The 21,109-nt window shown below is 42.0% G+C and overlaps 1 protein-coding gene across 1 annotated transcript in view; it reads left to right on the forward strand.

Moving 5' to 3' along the window:
• Window positions 1-467: 467 nt before the first annotated feature.
• Prkacb (protein kinase cAMP-activated catalytic subunit beta) overlaps window positions 468-21,109 on the forward strand; it is a 94,313-nt gene continuing 73,671 nt past the window's right edge. The window contains exon 1 of the mRNA XM_045137972.1: window positions 468-686. Within this exon, the coding sequence (XP_044993907.1) occupies window positions 641-686 (46 nt within the window). The 5' untranslated portion in view covers window positions 468-640. The remainder of the gene's footprint in view (window positions 687-21,109) is intronic.

The raw sequence follows: 21,109 nt of genomic DNA on the forward strand, positions 1-21,109 counted from the left end.
CGAGGGCACACCGGGAGCAAGCCGAGCCCCTAGCACGGTGCCCCATCAGAAGGGCACCCGACTTCACGCAGAGAAGGGGGAGGAGGGGTGGTCTGTGTTTCGAAATGAACGTGCTCCGTGCTGCCTTTCACTACTTCCAGATGATCCTCGGAGCGGCAGCCGGGGAAACACGACCGAGAGGCCGGCCTTATAACTTGCCTCGGCTTAACAAGGATGGAGCTCCACCCGGCAGGTTAGGGCTGTGGGATCTGGGGCCCCACGTCACTTCCTGTGTGTGCGCGCGGCCGTCCGCGGAGCTTCGCCGGGTTTCGTGTGCGCGCGCGCGGCTGCAGGGGCGTGGGGTGCGCGCGCGTGGCGGGGTGGGAGGGAGGGAGGGAGGCGGGCCTGAGGCAAGGGGGCGTGTCCGCGCGCCGCCGCCGCCTGCGACTGCCGCCGAGTTCTCCGCAGCCCTCTTGGCTCGTGAGCCGGGTCCTTCTTCCCGCCCCGGGGGTGACGGGGTCTCCGGCATCGGGGGTGGGGTGTCGCTCGTCGCTCTGGCGGGTGCGGAAGCGGGAGTTCGCCCGGGACTGTGGAGCGGCGGCGGGGACGGTGCCCCCGGACCCCCCTGCCTGACCCCTGCGTGCACGCCTTCGCCCCAGGCATGGGCAACGCGGCGACCGCCAAGAAAGGCGGCGAGGTGGAGAGCGGTGAGTGCGGCGGCGAGGCCCCGGGCCGGGGCGCCGTGGGGAGGGCGTCGCGGGCACCCCTCCGGATCGGAGCCCCCCAAACCCCCGACCCCAGCGCTCCAGCCCCGAGGCCGCGGGCACCGGGCAGGCCTGGCCGCGGCCGCCGGGAGCGGCTCCATCCAGCGGCCCCCCCCCCACGCCCCTCGCCGGCAGCCCCGGGCCCGACGCCCCGGGCGAGGGCAGAGCGCTCCGCTCCGGGGCTCGCTGACTCCCGCGAGCGCGGCTGCCCCGGGCTCCAGCGTCCCCAAATATGGTCCGGGGAAAGAGAGCAGTCCCTGCGGGGAGCGCACCCCCGGCCTCGTCTCCCAGCACCCACACCCTTCCTTTCGCTGGGAGCTACAGGTAGCGCTCGGGGGCCGGGCTGCCCCCCCCACCTCCATCTCTGGGGTCCAGCCCATTTCTCAACACCGGGTGGGGAGCGCTGGTGAGGTTAACACCGAGTGCTAGAGATCTTTCATCTCTTTAGGAATGGCGGGCAGAAAACCCAAACAGCAACTTTTTTCCATTAGAGGGAAAACAAAACAGAACCGCCAGGCAGCTTTGCCTTCTCTCTAGACATCCAACACTGTGCCACCGTGGCTGTAAAACTTTAAAGGTCTTTCGGAGTTGGAAGAGCTTCTGGACTCGGGTGATTTCTTCTAGGAGCTAAACACATACAATAATGCACCAAGTAGCCTGCTCCTCCCCCCCCCAAGAAAAAAATACCCGTGAAAATTGAATTTCTGTATTGCTATGTCGTTTTATATTAAAAACACATGCCCGTATAGCAGGATAGGTTGGGAAAGCAAAATAGTTTGCCTTTGTAAGTTTCTTATTCGATTTTATAATTTAGAAAGATTAAATAACACAGTCTTAGTAGTTCACATGTCATCAGGGGTGAATGACTCCTTGGTACTTGAAGTAGACATGGTCATTTATTCAAGTTTATGTAGACAATAATTTTCGACAGTTTTAATAGAAGAATGAGGCAAACTTTATAACATGTATGAAAACAGCCTGTATAAATAAAGTAAAAGTCTTCTGTAGAAGTAAAATAGAAAACTGACTTAGGAGGGAGGGGTAGTCCTTCATTTTGTGTAATGTAAATAGTGACATCAGATGCTCTGGTTTACGTTCCGTTACTAGGACTTTGGTGTGAGTTTTCCAGAGTTCCGGGAAGTTGAGTGAGCGATCACACAAACTGTTTGTGAACATACCTCAGTATGTGAAAAGAACTCAAAAAGCCAGTGTACAAGTAGAACTGAAGTTATCCCTCATTCATTGTGCAACTGCAGTAACCACCCACAAGACACCACAAAGAACGTAGAAAATGTGAAGAATTATCTGTACCTGTCACATTCTCATTTTCCTCGCTAATGGTCTGTGAACCAAAAGATAAAACCTGTGCTAGTTGTTGTGTTACAGAATTGTTATGGATTGCTCGATGATTGGATCATTTCAGTGATTTTTTCCCCCTAGGAACTGCTATCTTGTACAGTGTTTATCATTTTAATGATGATATTGATTGATGTATTTCTGTTGAGTTACCAAGCCATTCTATCCCTAGATAGTGTAAATTTGGAACTCATAGCTGTGATATAATTTTGGAATATTTGTAGAAAATAGTATGGAAAGCCCAAATGTTTTGTAAACATATTTAAATTGTTTCTATGAATAAGTTCTGTCCAAAATTCATATATATGTATATGTATGTTTATTTACAAGCAGAGAGGAACATGGGTGGTCTGGGGCCTCTTGCAGTGCAAGCAAACTCTAGACATATGCACTACTTTGTGGATCTGTATTTTCGTGGGTACTGGGGAATCGAACCTGCTTGAGTAGGTTTTGCAAGTAAGCAACTTTAACTACTGTGCCATTTCCCAGCCCTTCCAAAATATTTTTTAAAATTTTTTTTGAGAGAATAGGCATACTAAGACCTCTTGCCACTGCAAACACCAGATACACAGGCCACTTTATGCATCTGGCTTTACATAGGTATTGGGGATTTGAACCCTGCCTGGCAGGCTTTGCAGACAAGCATCTTTTAATGGTTGATCCATCTCCCCAGCCAAAAGTTTTAAGCATTAGTGACAGCTCAGTTCTCAAGTATGTTAGCCAGCTTTTCGGTATAAATCTATTTATAGACACTGAAGGTCATTACAATGGTTTGGACTGTGGTGGAGTGACTAAGGAAGATGGCCAGTAGTGTCTCACAGAGAGAATTATTTAAGTATGTGTTGATCCATTTTTATAGTTCCAAAAGTAGCAGCGCTATCAGCTGTTTGTTGGTTTCTACTGTAGCTTACAAAGATACTGTATTATGTTTAAAAGTTAGTGATGGGCTGGGGTGATGGCCTAGTGGTTAAAGGTGCTTGTTTGCAAAGCCTGCAGGTCTAGGCTCAAATCTCCAGAACCCGCATTACGCCATAGGTGCACCATGGTGCATGTATATAGAGTTCATTTACAATAGCTGTGGTATGCCCACTTTTTCTTTCTCTCTCTCTTCTCTATTTCTCAAATCAATCAATCAATAAATAAATATATTTTTAAAAAATGTAATGACAACAATTCATCATTTCAAACCTAACTATTCTGTGTATTTTAAAAAAGAATTACTCTTGAAAACCGAGCTCTCAAAATTTGAAGGGAATTGTTTCAACTACACTGGATACATAGTATAAACTTTAGAAAATTTTAAGTAATCCCAGAAGTCAGTCTGTACTTTCAGTCATTCCAAGGCCAAAACAGCCTGACCTCTGAAGAAGCTGAGATTTGAGGTCATATTGTTACTAACAGTGAGGAATAGATGGACTGCCCTGACTACATTTGTTACCACTGAATAATTGCTATACATATACTTTCAGAATATTTACCCAGTATTTGGATTTTGGTTGTGGATCCTGTAATAAAAGATTAAAAATTTCATGCTCTGCTGTCAGAAGATGTGCATGTAACAAATGAAAGGCAAAATTGCAAGTGCTGACATTCTGAAAGTGAATTTAGAACTCTGAAAATTATTAACAGGAAAATGTTTGCTTTAAAGAGCCAATTACAGAAACAAAGTAAAGATTCAAGGTTTGGTGAAGGCTAGGCCTCCCACAGACAGGTGATTCTAAAAATACACCAGAACGACGAAGTTGGGCATGACTCTCAGAACCTATGTTGTACGCATGAAAACCTTCCTGTGTAACTTTCTAAGGAAAAATCTGAAGGTCCGAGAGATTCTATTCTCATCTCCACTGTTAATATTAGTACCTCAAAAAATTTGGGTGTCTTAAAGAACAACTCTTATCATTAAGTACTTATTGTCCTATGTGGTTTTCTTTTAAGTAGTCTTGAAGTAAATACCTTTCAAAATTTGAATGTAGTTGTTTAAACATCAGCTAATTACACTGAAGCATAAACTTTCAAAAGCTGGAGGTTAGGAGTCTCTAAAATGCTCTCACCTCTTGCCATTCAAGATTGTCTTACTTTCAGTAAATACTGTTTACTCACCCACTGACAACAGCATGAAACACTTGCCTCTTCTGAGGATTGTTTTTATTTCCTTTGAAAAAGTGATTACATCTCCAGGCTGCCTACAGAGCTTTGTGTTACACACTCACAGGAGGGGTGATCAGGCCTGTTTGGGAAAAGGGTTGGTAGAAATTTGAATGCTGATTTTCTCATGACTGCACTAAGAAAGCCACCTGTAGCCTAGTGGTTGAACAAAGGTCTTTGCTTTCTTGAGACTTTCTTAACTTGAAAGTCAATAGAAATCAGTCAAAGCAAGTCAGTAGTAGATTAGGTTCAACAAAAATAAATGCAAGTTCCTTGAGTTTTTCAAGAACCAATGTGTGCCCAACTCTCCAGGTGCTTGGCGTGCATAATTTTGTTTAGTATTTTCAAGCCTATAAAGTATCACTGCTATTGCTTCATTTTTCAATGAGGGCATGGAGATTCAGAGAGCATAAGCATATGTTTAAGACTGCATACTAGTATCAAGGAGAGACATTTGAGCTTGGGCAAACTCATCACAGAACCTGAAGTCCTGGTCACTGTGAACCTGAAAGTGTACTCATTCTGCTAAATAGTCTGTGCATCCAGTGGAAAAGCAAATTTTAAGATGCAGAACAGCTCAGAGTTTGTTTTCATTGATGTCAACCATAGCACATCTTGGTTTTCAATAGCTTTATTTGGATATGCTAAATTTCTAAAATTAAAAAAAGGTTATTTCTACTGCATCCTTCTCTTGTTTTCATTTTTTTCTCCTGTAAAGTGAAGATGAACTGAGGTACCTTAAAAGTCTTTTGAGATTTAATATAGTAAAACATCCAATTAACTATTGAAAATTATTCTTGCATACTTAAAACCTTCATTAATATGTGTTTGCTTTTTTCTCATTTATTAAAATATACTTTTCCTTCCTAACAAGTAGCAGACAAAAAGTTATTTCAAGATGTATTGCCATTCTTAAAGTATTTAGAATTTTGCATTTTACCATGGTCCACTGTAAAGGTAGGTAGCCCAGCCTTCAGGCTGTGTCACGGCTATTGTTAGCTGCTTTTAGCCACATTTACACTGAGAATTGGAAGCAAAAGACAGAGCAGCAGGATATGAAAAAACGTATTTTAGAAGTGTTTTGGAAGTTGTGTAACAAACTTTCCCAGCAGTAGAAGTAAGGAAGCTGGCGGGCTCAGCAGAGGAAGTCTGTCAGAAGCTGCATGGGGTGCAGGGAGAGGGGTAGTCACAGAGAGTCCCCTGAGTGTCAGGGCTAGTGGGCTCAGGATTTTGCGTGGTGCTGGAGAAGAGATGGGAAAGGTGAGAGAGCCTTACGCTTTCTGAGTTAGAACTTAGGAAGCTCACAGTTGAGACACTAGCTGTCCCTTCCACTTCCTAGTCCTGTCTTACGTGCACCATGCATCTTTCCACAGTCTGCCTTCCTAGTTGTAAAACAGGATGACCTTCTCCTTGTCACAGAGGGTCTTACCTGCTGCCTGCATCAAAGGGTATTTGTTATCTACCACGGACCAGGACATGAGTAAAGGGGCTACTGACTGTCAACCATGCTGCTTGTGTAGAGAATGTCAACCTCTTGGTATTTGTTGATGTGTCCCAAAGGGGGACCTAGACATGGAAGGCACCCACTGTCTACATCAAATGGATGTCATTGGCCGTAGATCACTGGAATAGCTAGTCATATGTCCCAAGTGGCTCTCCTTGGGAAGTAGCTTGCTGCAAACTGTCCTTTTTTCTTGCCTAGCATCCCCTATCAGTAATGATTGCACAACTCTGTAAGTTTAATTTAAAAATTACTGAATTGTAGCAGGTGGATTTTATGTTCTGTAAATTACAGTAAAAACAGAAAACTGTTTAAAATGATTAATAGCTATAGTCTTTATAAGTAAATACAATAGCCTGTGATGATAGACCAACACTTTTAGTGAGGATAACTGGAAGGGTCATGGCTGGAGGCACATACATTAGGAGAAATTGAGTAAATAAGAGCACACACTGGAAGAGATATTTGTTATCAGATTACATGCAATAGTAGAAACTGCAAATAGTCTAAAAGCCCATTGTAAAGTACAGTGCATTTGAAAGAAAACACAAAAGGCTCTGCAAGGGATGACACCATCCTGGAGTGTCTTTGTGTCTTCAGTTTACATTTCAATGTAACTGCATATGGAAGTAAGAAAAAGAATGTCAAGACTACAAGCAAATTAGGGTAATAATTGCTTCCTGGGAACAGAAAAGCGGAATCAAGATGAGAGTCATTATCAGAAAAGCCCTTAGTGTTATGTATAATATTCTAATTTGCAATTAGATTCTCTTTTCAAAATTGTGTAATTTTAAAGTGTAAACAGCAAAATAGACTGGACACAAATAATTCAAGTGGTATTTCAGACTAGGGAGAACAAGAGTGGGAAAGAACACCAAAATCCACAGACAAGTATAAAAGAACCCTCGTTCCCTTTGGTTACCTATTGGGAAGCTGTAAAGTCAAGAGAAAAGGAAACATACAGAAAAATGGCAGTGTCAGCTCAGCCTGAAGCTGCCCGGAGGACAGTGAGGGTGGAACAACAGCTGCGTCAAGGTCACTGGCCTGAAGAAGGCAGCTAGGTGACTGCAGTGGCAAACTCCAGGCTGTGTGGCTGGGCTGGAAACAAAGAAGTCTTCAGTAGCATTGTGTTTTATTGACAGGAACTGTAATGTTATTAGTAAATCTTCCAGAGTATAGTACATGGACTATTTTATAGCCAGATGGAAACACCCTTGCCATCCTCCTCTGTTTCTTATCCACCACAATAACCTGCTATTAAATTCGTTCAGAAGTGATTTTCAAAGCATTTATAGTGTTGTTCACTTCTTTAGTTGGGCAAAGTGGGGAATCCTGTTATTACCTAGCAGCTCTTAAATATAAGTTTATGTATAGAAAGTGGTTGATATATATTAAAAATAGAATGATCTAAAATTTATTCTTATTTTGGGCATATATATTTTATTAGTTTCATTCAGTTTCAAGAAGCAGAAATCCATTTCAAGCTAATTACACAAACTAAAACAAAAAGAATCAGGATATGGTGGGTCACACCTGTATTTCTAACACTAGGGAGGTTGAGGCAGAAGGATCACAAGTTTGAGATCTGGCTGGGCTACATAGTGAGACCTTGTCTCCAAAAGGAAAAAAAAAAAAACTGAAAGGAAGTAATTTTCAAATGTACTTTTGAAGGTTGCAGTGGTTCGAGTTTAGGCACTGCAATATCTAGGACCACACATGCTGTCATTATATTTATACCTTTGTTTTTTCTTCATCTGCTTCTGTTACATCTGTGTCTGCCTGTGTTAGCACACTGCTGGCTACTGCCAGCAATCTGAACTCCACATATTATAGAAGTGCAAGGTGGGGAAGAATTATCGTAGGAACAAGGAGTCAAAAGAATGACATAGCATAGCTTTCTAGCCTTTCATACTATTTTGGAGAATGGAAAGAGCCTGTTTGTCTTCTCTGTCTGTTCTTTTGCTCACTAGTCACCTATTCACCCCCTTCTGCTGATGGTTCCCTGCAAGGGCAATCACAGAAGCTCAACTTAAGTTAATGCTGCTATCTTTCCTATAAAAGAAAACATGCAACTTTTTTTTTAAATAAATGGGCACGCCAGGGCCTCCAGCTACTGCAAATGAATTTCAGATGCCTACACCCCTTTGTCCATCTGGCTTACATGGGTCCTGGGGAGTCAAACTTGGGTCCTTTGGCTTTGCAGGCAAGTGCCTTAACTGCTGAGCTCTCTCTCCAGGCCAGGAAAACATGCAACTTTTAACTAAATGGTAGCAGCCAAAATTCCACCAGTCCCTGCATCAATCTGTGGATGATATTTGCTCATGCCATTTAGTCATCAAACTACCCGGATTTTTAAACCCCATCACAAAATTGTAAAGATAACTTCCACTTTCATAACTAGCATAAACTTAGTGGGAGACACAGAAAAAGAAGTTGGTATTTGTATACGTATGTATGTACATATATACATATGCATACATAGAACACAGTACTACTTATGAACAGCTCATATAGTTATCCTGTTTGGGAATTGCTAATATATTTATAATTATTGCTCACTCTACATTCCGATAGCCAGTGTGTAAGTTAGAAGGGCTGCTTTGTCATGGTAATAGTCTAGATTATCATTCTGAAGTCACTGAGAATTTGGTGGTACCTCCTATATGTCCTAATTATCCCAGTGCAAGTTAAATATATTTATTTCAGATGCATTTAGTACACCTAACCCACTAAACATCACAGCTTAGCAGCACAGGATACTGAAGAGTATGTTTAGCCAAGTTATCATGTGTTTGGCTGGAGGTTACAGCTCACACCACCACCCACATCTCAGGAAAGTATCCTACAGCGTATTGCCAGCCTAGGAAAAGATTTTAATTTGAACCTGGATAAGTCAGGTGCCATCAGATTGCCCAAATTACATATTTTTAACCATTCAATATGGAAATTAGGAGATGATACTCCTAAGGTCTCTTGGGTTCCACCAATGATCTTCACTATCTCCCTTTCATAGCAGAAGCCTATGTCTCCCTAAATTAATCATTAAACAAAGATAGTAAATCCCTTTTTTGCTAGTTATTTCAGTGAAATGCGGAGTCTGGAAAATCCAGGTGACACTCAACTGCAGTCGCGGGTCTCCTTGGCAGGCACATCCTGTGCATGGGGCTAAGCTTTCTAAACCATTAGAGTCCACAGGTGCTTGGACAGGAAGCAGGCATTTTTCAGGCAAATAATTAATTATGGTACTATGGATCAGCAATTCTAAGATGTATAATTTTTTTAAAAACTTTGAAGAAAATTATCAGAGAGAGGGAGAGAGAAAGAAACAAATATATATAGAGAGAATGGGTGTGCCAGGGCCTCTAGCCACTGCAAATGAACTCCAGACACGTGCAACCTTGTGCATCTGGCTTTACATGGGTACTGCAGAATGGAACCTGGATCCTTTGGCTGTGCCACCAAGTGCGTTAACTGATAAGCCATCTCTCCAGCCCCCTAATGTACATTTTTTAATACTTCATTTTTATTTATTTACTTGAGAGAGAAAGCGTGGGCATGCAGGGCATCCATCCATTGCAAACCAACTCCAGATGCATGTGTCATCCTGTGCATCTGGCTTATGTGGGTCCTGGGTAATCGAACCTGTGTCCATTGGCTTTGCAGGCAAAGGTAATTAAGGTTTCCTTAATTAACCTAATGATCTCTCACAGACATGCTCAGAGTCTAACCTCATCTATATACTGTCTCACAGGTGATTGATTCTAGGTTCTGTCAAGTTGACATTCAGTATAAATGATTACCATGTTTTTATATCATTGAAGTAATAATTATGTAAGAGCCCAATAATGACTGAGTCAAAAAAGGATTCACAAGTTAGGCTTGGAATGTAAAGGAGTTTAGGGAATTTCTTATCCATTTCTGTTAAGGTTTTCATTGTAAATGTGTTTAAGAATAACATAACCAGTTATGGCTAAGTCTAAAATGTTCTCTTAATAAATGAAACTATAAATTGTTAATAAAGAATGTCAAAGTTCACTAGACTTTCAGCAGTCCATGAAATGATAGCTTCACATCGTATAATGTTAACTTCGTTGAAGTAGAGTAATGAGACTTACCATTCTTACCCCCTCTGGTTCCCAGGTGTAATTGACTATTTGAAGAAGCAATGATATTTGCTGGTTCTGTAAGTTTCTTTCATAGAGGAGCTATTGAACATTTCATGATTTCCTTAAATTATGGTGGAACTAACAGTTTGTATTAAGCATTTTTCTTCATTGAGTATCGGCCACTGAGGTCTGTGTCTTCTGATCGTTCTTGGTACTTGGTGTCTGTCAGCAGCAGATGTAGAAATGTCATCCTAACATACTCGTTCTCTTCCTTACTTAGAGTAGGACACTCGGTGCCTCGTCTGTTTGGAATGCTCCCTTTAAATAATTCAGTGCTTTGTTATTATCTACTCGCTTCATAGGGTTCACTTTCTATAAAAGAATATTGATATTTTCTTGATCATCGGGCTCTACCTTTAATGGTCTGAAGCACCATTGTTTTTTAAGTTAATTGCTTCCAGTGCTTCAGAGTGAGTGTACCCTAGATTTTCTTTCACATTCAAATCAGCAGCTTTTTAATTAAAAATTCTAAAACATCTTTCCAAGTACAGCTAAACTAGCCTCTTCCTTTTCAGTGTCCCTGTAGTAGAGTCCCTGAAGTGGCCGCTCCCTGAGCGCCTGGCAGGGAAGTGAGAAGGGAAGTTGGAGACCAGTGACGACACTTTGAACAGATCCTGTTATTAAACCCTTGCGTGTTAGTTGAAAGTCACGTACTCTGGCCTCCTGTGGACGCTGCTGGAGTGTGTCACAGGGGCGGCAGGAGGCCCCTGCCCTTGTGGAGGGAGCACAGAAATTTCTTGTTAGCTTCAAGATGAGACTGCTGCATGCCCTGAAGGAACGCCTCCGGCTGCCCCTCCCCTCCACTCACACCTCTTCTGCCATCCATGGGACATTCACAGGCGTTCCCCGCTGCAAGGGGAATGCTCCCTGACAGCTGCACTGCCGCTGGGCAGAGGTAGCTTTATTCTCCATTTTGTACCTTCACATGTGTTGCATTTGGTGGGTCCCCCCAAACAGCCTCAGACTCAATAGGCCATGTGGCAACTCTCTGGATGGTTCCCTTGGAGCCCCTCACTCTAGTGAGACAAGATGAAGCTCATGCACCCTCCCCCAAAGAGTGTTGCAGACTTCACAGTCCCTTATCAGCTGCTCTGTCTGGAACCCTCAACTTCTGCCCCAGATGTAAACCTCACAACCCCTCTCATCAACTGCTCTTTCCAGGACCCTCACTCCACCTCTTAATGGAAATGAGCCACTGTGGGCAGAACTGATTTTACAGCCTCTCTTTCTCTAGGTGCCCTTGTCCCTACGTGAAGGACTATTGTTTTATTTTCAGTTGGGAAAGCTGGTCCCAGGATGGAAAAAGGAAAACAATTTTTTTTGTTTATTGTATTTATTTATTTATTTATTTAGGAGCGATAGACAAGAGAGAAAGAGGCAGATAGAGAGAGAGAGAGAATGGGTGCACCAGGGCTTCCATCCGCTGCAAACGAACTCAAGATGCGTGCGCCCCTTTGTGCATCTGGCTAACGTGGGTCCTGGGGAATCAAGCCTCGAACCGGGATCCTTAGGCTTCACAGGCAAGCACTTAACCACTAAGTCATTGTTGGGAGCTACGAACCAAACCTCGGCCATGTTAACAGAAACTGTTATATAGCAAGTTAAGTTTCTACTTCCTCACCTAATATTCAACTACCAGAAACAAAGGGATCGTACACTTGGCTGAATACTCTCCCATGCTGCCGGTAGCTGATGAAGAAACAAAGGCATTGTGGCTTAACCAGTAACTCTGTGATCTTTGGCCTGATTACGTTCCCTTCCCCCTACAACCTTATATAAGCCTACATGTAAGAATAAACTCTCGAGGCCTTGACAAGCACCTTGCATGGTCTCCTTCTTGTGTCTGTTTGCCTTCTCCCATTCAGGTTAACTTCCCCTCGGGTCCTTGTTCAACTCCCCACCGGCCAGGGCAAGCCACCTCTCCAGCCCGAAAACAATTTTTTTTTTTTTATGACAGATTGGTGCCTTGCATAGTCGCTTCATTGTTTCTAGTCTTCCAGTTTCTTCTATACTGTACCCAATAGAGCAAGCTACTTTTCGATTTATGTTCTAGATCCATAGCAGATACCAGGAATATAGAGATGAGCAGATAAGTTGTAACCATCAAATGATACGTGTGGAATATAGCTAACCATAGGAAACAAACTCAAAATAAAGCCAACTGTTTTCTTAATAATTACGTGAGATTTTATAAGCAAGTTAATGCTGTCATTATTTGGCAACGATTGACCCTTTCAAATTAAGTATATGACATGATGCAACATTTACTAGTAATTCTTTATTTAATAGTGATTTCAGATGCAACATTGGAATTACAGACGATTTTGGAGAGCATTTTTTTCAGTGTGTAAACAAATTTATGAGAGAGGAAGACTAGAGGTTAGTCTGTCTTCCAGTATGATGGTCTGTGGGGAAACTTTGGTCTGATTTATGTCCATGAAATAACACCCTTACCTATTTCTACTACATTAAATTACTTGTATAAGGATCTAAAGTTGTATTTTTTATATACTGCTTAAATCTACCAAAATGACAATAAAAGGTTTTTTCTGGTTTTGTATTTAAAGCCTACAAAGCCCCATTCTGCCACCTTCTGGCTGACTCCTTATCTTATGTTTGCTGGGAGCCATCTGTTTGGCCATGGTTAGTACCAGCTCGTTTACTTGGGCACCTGGAGTGCTTACTGTACTGTACTGTAGCCTAAGCTATAATCTAGTTCTAGTGCGTCAGATTTACAGTTATTCCTTGGTTCTGAAATGTAATAAGAGGTTATTGGGACAGAATATCACTTTGCGGTATTGTGAAATAGTTCCCTTGGTTATATAGCATAACTAATTTTTTACTTCACCACAATTCTCAACTTGCTTCAGATATTGCCTGATATCAAAACTGTCAACTTTGTTAGCAGTTTATCACAATCCCAACAGGAAAATAACTTGCAAAGTAGTATAAAATGAAAGTTACTGCAACAACTAAGCAATATTCATAGAGGACTACTGTTGGGTGTGGCAGTCACATAGTGGAGCGCCAACATAAAAGCAGAAACCATGTCCCTGTCAAGAGATCTGAGTGTTGCACAGCCCTTGTTTTAAGACACTTTGATGTGTGTTCACATTTCTAAAGTATTTCTAAGTTAGTAAAAAATAGATGTGGGGAAAGGCTTAAAACTTTTGAAAGTGAGGGTTTGGAATTGAAAGTGAGGGTTGGGAGTTGAAGTCAGTGGTAGTTTGTGGGCATTCTCTTTGGTTTTGATAGTTCCTGCGGGCTGCTGTTGTTTCTTTGCCATTGGGTGTCATTTGGAGACTGCCCTTACCTCCTAGAGGCGTTTGGGGGTGGGGGTGGTTGTTCAGGGGTCTTGCCCACTCAGAGCCAGCCAAGGTGCTGTGAATTCTCCTCACGTTTGGAATCTGGTGACTTCCTGCTATGTACCTCTCTTCTGCTGCCAGTTTCAGAACAAATATGATGAGATTAACTCCTGAATAATCCAAGAGAGTATTTTAAGGTCACTAATTAGTAACCATGAATCCATCTGCAAAAGCTAATTAGCCATATATTGTAACATTTCACAGGTTAGAAAACAGATGGGATTCATGGGATAGCAGCCTTCTGCTGTTTAAATCTCACGTGCAGCTGGAACTAAAGCAGGTTGTGTTTAGAAAGGCACTTAGGAAGAGGCATGTTGGCTCAAGAAATGGCTAGTATATTGGTATTGTTTTAAGGTTGTTCAAGGTTAAACTAAGAGCTTGATCTTTGTGTTTCAACTTTATAGGGGAGAGAGGGAATTACCATAGGCTATTATTTACAATCATGGAAATTGTTAATTAAAAAATATAAAAATAATAAAAAATGAGGGAGAGAGGACTGGAGAGATGGCTTAGTGGTTAAGGTGCTTGCCTGTGAAGCCTAAGGACCCATGTTCAGGTCTCCAGGTCCCATGTGAGCCAGATGCACAAGGTGGCACAAGTGCACAAGGTGGCACATGCGAACAAGGTGGCACATGCGTCTGGAGACGGCAGTGGCCAGAGGCCCTGGCATGCCAATTCTCTCTGTGTTGCTCATCAAAAAATAAATAAGAGCTGGAGAAATGGCTTAGCAGTTAAGGCACTTGCCTGCAAAGCTAAGGACCCAGGTTCAATTCCCCAGGACCCATGTAAGCCAGGTGCCTATGATGGTGCATGCATCTGGAGTTCATTTGCAGTGACTGGAGGCCCTGGCATGCCATTCTCTCACTCTTAACAAGTAAATAAAATTAAAATTGTTTTTTAAAATGTTTAAAAAAATAAGGGGGGGAGTAAGCAAGACAGATACCCAACGCCATACTCTTGGCTTCTACATGCATGCATATACACACAGGTGTGTACACGTGCATGTGCACCTGTGCACACACAGAATAGTAGTAGCCATTGAATTTTATATAAAATGTTTTAAAAGACATATGGGTATAAATGTTAAATTGTCTGTGGCAAATTTATTGTAACATGATTGGATTTATTTAGAAGTATATATGAATTTCATACTAGTTTCTATTGAAATTCAATCTGCACTAATTACATTTTTGAACTCAAGGATTTAGGTATGCAAAGTAAGCATTCTACCAGCTGAGCTATGGTCCCTTCAGTTTATTTCTAATCAATTATCAAACTATTAAAAGTGATAGAAGCTGGGTGTGGTGGTGCATGCCTTTAATCCCAGCACTCGGGAGGCAGAGGTAGGAGGATTGCTGAGAGTTCAAGGCCGCGCTACATAGCTAATTCCAGGTCAGCCTGGACCAGAGTGAGACCCTGCCTTGAAAAACAAAAACAAACAAACAAACAAACAAAAAAGTGATAGAGTTGTCCTCTAGTTCTAAGAACAAGTATATCATACTGTATCTCTCCCACTGATAGACTTAAAGTCCTTGAACAGAACGCATAAAGTGCACACAGAAAACATTCAAGAGTAAATGACAGCAGCCAGATGGCAGTCAAAGCTTTGAGACATGTATGGTTGTGAATTTCATGGTTTTAAATTTTTCCTCTCATACCCTCCAGTGGACACTCAAGGCAGCCTAATACTAGAACTTCATAGTAGATTCAAACAGGAAATGCTGCAAGAGAACCTCTTTCAAATGAGGAACTCTTTTTTTTTTTTTTTTTTTTGGTTTTTCGAGGTAGGGTCTCACTCTAGCCCAGGCTCACCTGGAATTCACTATGGAGTCTCAGGATGGCCTCGAACTCACGGTGATCCTCCTACCTCTGCCTCCCGAGTGCTGGGATTAAAGGTGTGCACTACCACGCCCGGCTCTCAGATGAGGAACTCTTGAAGGAAAGTCCCTGTAGGAAGGAGAAAGCAAGGGGATCCCATGTATCTCCTCAAGGAACAACACAACGCCGCCAGCACCCTGCTGCTATGGGGTAGAGCTGGGCTGCACCTGGGCTCTCAGCGATAGACTGCCTCACCACATATGCCCGTGGACGAAATGCTTCTGAAATCATGAACCAAAAATACATGTTTTCTCCTTTTTAGTTGTTTATCTCAACCATGAACTATAAGGAAGCAGTCTTTGGTGATGGAGTGAGATGTCACCATATCCTTATGAGTTTGAGTTTTAAACACTTGGGCCCCAGCTGGTAGCAATTTGGGAGGTAGAGATGGAGGAGAAGTGTTGCTGGGAGCAGAGTTAGAGGTGTTATAGCCAGTCCCCATGCTGGTAGGAGCTTGGCTCACTCTTGTTGCTATTTTCCACCCGCTGTGGTAAGACATGATGTCCAGCCTCATTCTTTCCCTGCCATGAAGAAGCTTCTCCTTGAGACTATAAGGAAAAATAAACTTTCCCTCCATCAGCTGCTGGGTGGGTGTTTTGTCCCAGCGACGTGAAGGTAGCTATAGCACAGTGTCATGCTGTTTGAAGGATGACTTAGGTTAGTTACAAGTGTAAGCTGCTACCTGAAGGTCAGTGGTTAAAGAGCTTCCTAAAAGAGGTATAACTGATATAAGAGAGGAGTATAAGTGGAATCATGTAAAGGGTTCAGTTAAAACGAGACTAAAAAGTAATGGAAAAGAATGAAAATAGAAATAGTTACAAACATGGTTATTAGTCTGTGATAACAGTCACTTTTTAAAAAAATATTTTTTTAAATTTTAGGTATTTGAGAGAAAGAGGCAGAGAGGGGGAGAGAGACAGAGACGGGGTGGGGGGGGGAATGGGCACACCAGGGCATTTAGCCACTGCAAACAAACTCCAGACACATATGCCACCTTGTGCATCTGGCTTATGTGGATCCCTGGGAATCAAACCTGGGTCCTTTGGCTTTGCAGGCAAGCGTCTTAACACTGAGCTATCTCTCCAGCCCAATTTCTTATGCTTTTTATTTATTTATTTTTGAGGTAGGGTTTCACTCTAGTCCAGGCTGACCTGTAATTCACTATGTAGTCTCATGGTAGCCGCGAACTCATGGTGATCATCCTACCTCTTTAATCCCAAGTGCTGGGTTTAAAGGCGTGTGCCATCATACCTGGCAATAGTCACTTTTAAGCATGTCAGGACACCATCTGTAAGATTCAAAGAAATATAAAACTGGGGCTGGAGAGATCGCTCAGCAGTTAAGGTGCTTGCCTACAAAACCTAATGACCCAATTGATTCCCTAGTACACATGTAAAGCCAGATGCACAACGTGGTGCATGCTTCTGGAGTTTGTTTGCAATGACCAGAGGTCCTGGCACACCTATTTTCTCTCTCTCTTCTATCTCTGTCTGCACAAGACCCAGCTATATGTTGTCTAAGAAGCCTACATTAAGTATACACAGATAGGTAAAAAGGGGAAAGAATGAATAAAAGCAGAACTTACCACTAACTGAAAGGAAACAGAAATAGCTATATTACTTCCATAAAAATAAAAAATCAGAACGATGAGACTTGCCAAGTGCAGAAGGGGTATTATACACTTATATAGCAGTCAGTTTTCTGGAAAGACTAATTCTAAATGCTTGTACCTAACAACAGAATGACGGAACACCTGAGGCAAAAGCTAATGGGGCTGAACGGAGAAATGTACTATTACAGCTGGAGACTTCCATGCTCCTGTTTAAAAATGGATCGGTCAGGGAGGTTGAAAATCACTGTGTGGACCTGAATAGTTATGTCAGCCACCCTGGTCTAGCTGACAGGTATCGAGTCTTCATTCAGCAATACAAGATGCAATTCTGTCCAGCTTATATGAAATATTCACCAAGAGAACACATTCTAAACCAGAAGCCACAGCTTTACAAACTAACAATATGCTCTTACAGCCCAGTGGAATTAAACTAGAAATCACTTTCTTTTTTGACATACAGTCTTACTCTAGCCTAGGCTGACCTGGAATTCACTGTATAGTCTCAGGTTGGCCTTTAAACTCATGGTGATCCTCCTACCTCTGCCTCCTGAGTGATGGGACTAAAGGCATGCGCCACCACACCTAGCTCCTAGAAATCATTTTTTTTAAAGCTGGAAAACCTCTAAATATGTGAAAATTAATTACAGGATGTAACCCTAGTACTAGTGAGCATACCTGGTCCTCAGTCTTGATTGCTAATCACATTATCTAATAAAAGGAAACAGTGTTCCATGGAGAAATGGCTGATTTTAGGACAAAGGAGGGAATATGCCAAATGAGCATGGGGCACCTTGTAGTGCTAGAAACGTGCTCAAGCACACTGGGTCAAGTACGTGGCCACACAACCCAACATAAGCTGCATCAGAGAGACTCGGGGGAATTAAAAGGGCTTCCATGACCAAAGCTTGAGTAAATGACGTGGTAATAGATCATGGGTTGACATGTAAGTATGCATGAGCCTGCTGATATAAATAAATGGCTGACAAGCAGACGAAGGCAAAGAGTCACATTCCCTATGCAAAAGAATTGTGCTGTTCCCTCAGGGAGGTGGAACATCACTCCTTAAGTGTGCATTGCACATACTGACTTCCTTCCAAAGTAGTGCATTGAGTGTAGGAAAGGTAGGAAGGAAAGAGCTCTCTCAGGTGGTCAAAGTCAACACCCACAATAAGTCACCTTGATACATGAACAATGGCACTTACACTTGTGATCTTCTTAACCCGTCACTCTGGGCAAATCATTAAAAAAAAAAAAGGAATAACAAATTAAATTCCAATTGAAGGGAATTTTAGAGCATAGCCAACCAGCATTCATCAGCCAGGAAAGTCTGAGAGATTTTCACAGCCGGAGCCTAACAGGAGCCGAATGCTAAAAATGACGTGGTATTGCAGGTAGAATACTGAAACATGAAAGACCATTACTGGTTGACCGTGGTGTACAAATATTAATTTGTTCATTATAAAAGTCTACCACATAAAAGTAAGGTATTAGTAATACTGGAAACTAGGCTGTGGATTATGGCAATACTAAACTAAAAGCTATTATAAAATAAAAAACTAACAATTAAAAGGTAAAGTTTTGATAAAAGCCTAGAAAATATAAACTATCTACTGTGAAAGCACAACTTTCCTGAAGATTTGGAATGACATGAGGGAGTAAAGCTCTTGTGTTACTGGGTTTATACATCATCTCTATTGTGGTTATGATCTCACTGTTGGATTTATATATCCAGGCAAATGGAACTATACTGTATTAACATATATATGATTTATATAAGATTATAAATATATATGATTTATAATATGTCAACCATATTTATTAAAACCTTTTAAAGGAGTCAAACAGAATAGTACACCAGAATTCATTTATGCCAATAACTACATTAAATATAAATGGTCTAAAGAAAACTCAGCAATATGCTGTGTTCTTGTACTTTAAATGTTTTTATGCATGTTCTTTAAAAACAGTAATGCTTAATATTGTCAGCTTGACAAGATTAGAATTACCTGGAAGATAAACCTCTGGGCATGTGTGTGAGAGAGATTCTAGATTGAGCTCATTGGGGCAGGAAGACCCAGCGTCATGTGGGCGGCACTATCTGTGGGCTGGAGTCATGGGCGGACCAAGAGAAGGCGAGCTGAGCACCATCATTCACTGTTCTCTGCTTCCTGACTGGATGCGGTGTGCCCAGCCTCCTCACACGCCTGCCACTGCCTTCCCCTCTGTGGCACGCTGGACCCTCAGGCCGTGAGCCCAAATACACCCCTTCCTGAAAGTGCTTTCGTCAGGTATTTTGTCATAGCAAGGAGAAAAGTAAGTGCTACCCTATCAAGTGAGTCTGTAGTGGCTGATGAATGTCCTACAGAGTAGGCTTTGCACAAGAAAACGTAGTCAGAACTAAGGAGCACACTTACGGCGATGGGTGTGTCGGCGAGAAAGACATTCTTGATGGGCACACACCTAACTGCAGATTCTCAAAACACAAGGAGCCAAAATAGATACACATGTAGAGAAAGGCATAGAAAAATCTAATCAAGGTTGAAAGCTTCTGTAACCATCTACATAGGAATTAAGTAGATAACCTGGGATATAGAAGATAGTGATAAATTGTATTAGGTAGGGCAGGATAGAGGAACAAAGCCAATGGTGTATGTGTGTGTGTGCATGTGTGCATGACAGATGTGTGTATGTATTACTTAGTAGGCAGGTTTACACAATAGGAGCTACATAATCTAGTAATGACCATCTACATTCAGGAGAAACAAGGAACCAAGTTCCAAATCCAGAAATCTGGACACCTTGGTCCCGAGAGCTCATAGCCCCATGGAGCGTCACTGGTATTGAGTCCACATGGAAGGTTGGAGGAAGCTGGTGTCATTTGCAGTGGCTGGAGGCCCAGCATACTCATTTTCTGCACTCTTCTCTGTCTCTGTTGATAAATAAAGAAATAAATATAAGCTGGGCGTGGTGGCGCACGCCTTTAATCCCAGCACTAGGGAGGCAGAGGTAGGAGGATCGCCGAGAGTTTGAGGCCACCCTGACAATACATAGTGAATTCCAGGTCAGCCTGAGCTAGAGTGAGACCCTATCTTAGAAAACCAAAAAATAAAAATAAATAAAATAAATATAAAGGTAGTTCTTTAGAAAGATGAATAAAACATAAATGCAACAAGACTGATCAAGATAAAAGAGATAGCATAGATCAAAATTTAAGGTAATCATTGCAGATGTTGCATACATGAAGAGATGAGAGGGTGTTAGAAACTGAGACTTCCTCTGTCAGAGGAGCTACAGACACGTGGTTGCTGGGGGTGGGGAGCCATGCTCTTCAGTGGTGTAGGTACTGGTTGGTTGCCCATGCCCAGTACATGAAAGGGGGACTGTCCACTGAGGGTAAAGACGAGGGTGAACAATGGTGAGTGAGTATAGTCAAAATGCTTTATATATATGGATGACATTGTCAAGAATAAAATTTTTAAAAAATTCACTTAAATTTGACACACCATTTCTTGAAAGGCACAGACTCCTAATTTCACTGAAGATGAAACACAACTCAGTGGTTCTGTGTGCTGAAGAACTTTATTAGTACCTGTAATCTTCTGAAAGAAGAAACTGTTACTCCACAGAGTCACATAGGCATTTCTCCAAAATGCTTTTAAAACAAAAAGATTTTTCTTCTGACTGTCGCTTTTATAGAATACAAGATACAATACTTCTCAATTTCTTATTTTATGAAGTCACGCTTACCTGTTACCAAATTATAAGGTAATGTCTTTTAGAAACCTAGACAAAAACACCCTTAATGAAATATTAGTAAATTAAATTCAGCAAGATGTGGAATGGGGATAACAAGAAGAAGAAATGTTTCTTCTGGGGAGTCAAGGCTGGTTCAATATTTAGAAATTAAGGTAATTCATTATAGTAGCACAGTACAAAAGTGAAACAACATGATTATATCAACAGATGCTGAAAAAAGCTTTCGATAAATTTGATATACATGTTAAAAAAAAAAAACCTAGGCTAGCCAATAATAGAAGGTAACCTGATTATGATTATCTCAGTAGGGAACATGTTCTAAAAAAAAGTCTATAGCTAACATTACAGCTAGTGAAGAAAAGTGGAATGTTTGCTTCTTAACACAAAATAAATCAGGGACATTGTACTCAGCCATTCAGTATGACAATAAAATAAATTATTTGGGCTGGAGAGATGGCTTAGCGGTTAAGCGCTTGCCTGTGAAGCCTAAGGACTCTGGTTCGAGGCTCGGTTCCCCAGGTCCCACGTTAGCCAGATGCACAAGGGGGCACATGCATCTGGAGTTCGTTTGCACAGGCTGGAAGCCC

The sequence above is a fragment of the Jaculus jaculus genome, chromosome 19, assembly GCF_020740685.1.
Source record: "Jaculus jaculus isolate mJacJac1 chromosome 19, mJacJac1.mat.Y.cur, whole genome shotgun sequence".
Taxonomy (NCBI): domain Eukaryota; kingdom Metazoa; phylum Chordata; class Mammalia; order Rodentia; family Dipodidae; genus Jaculus; species Jaculus jaculus.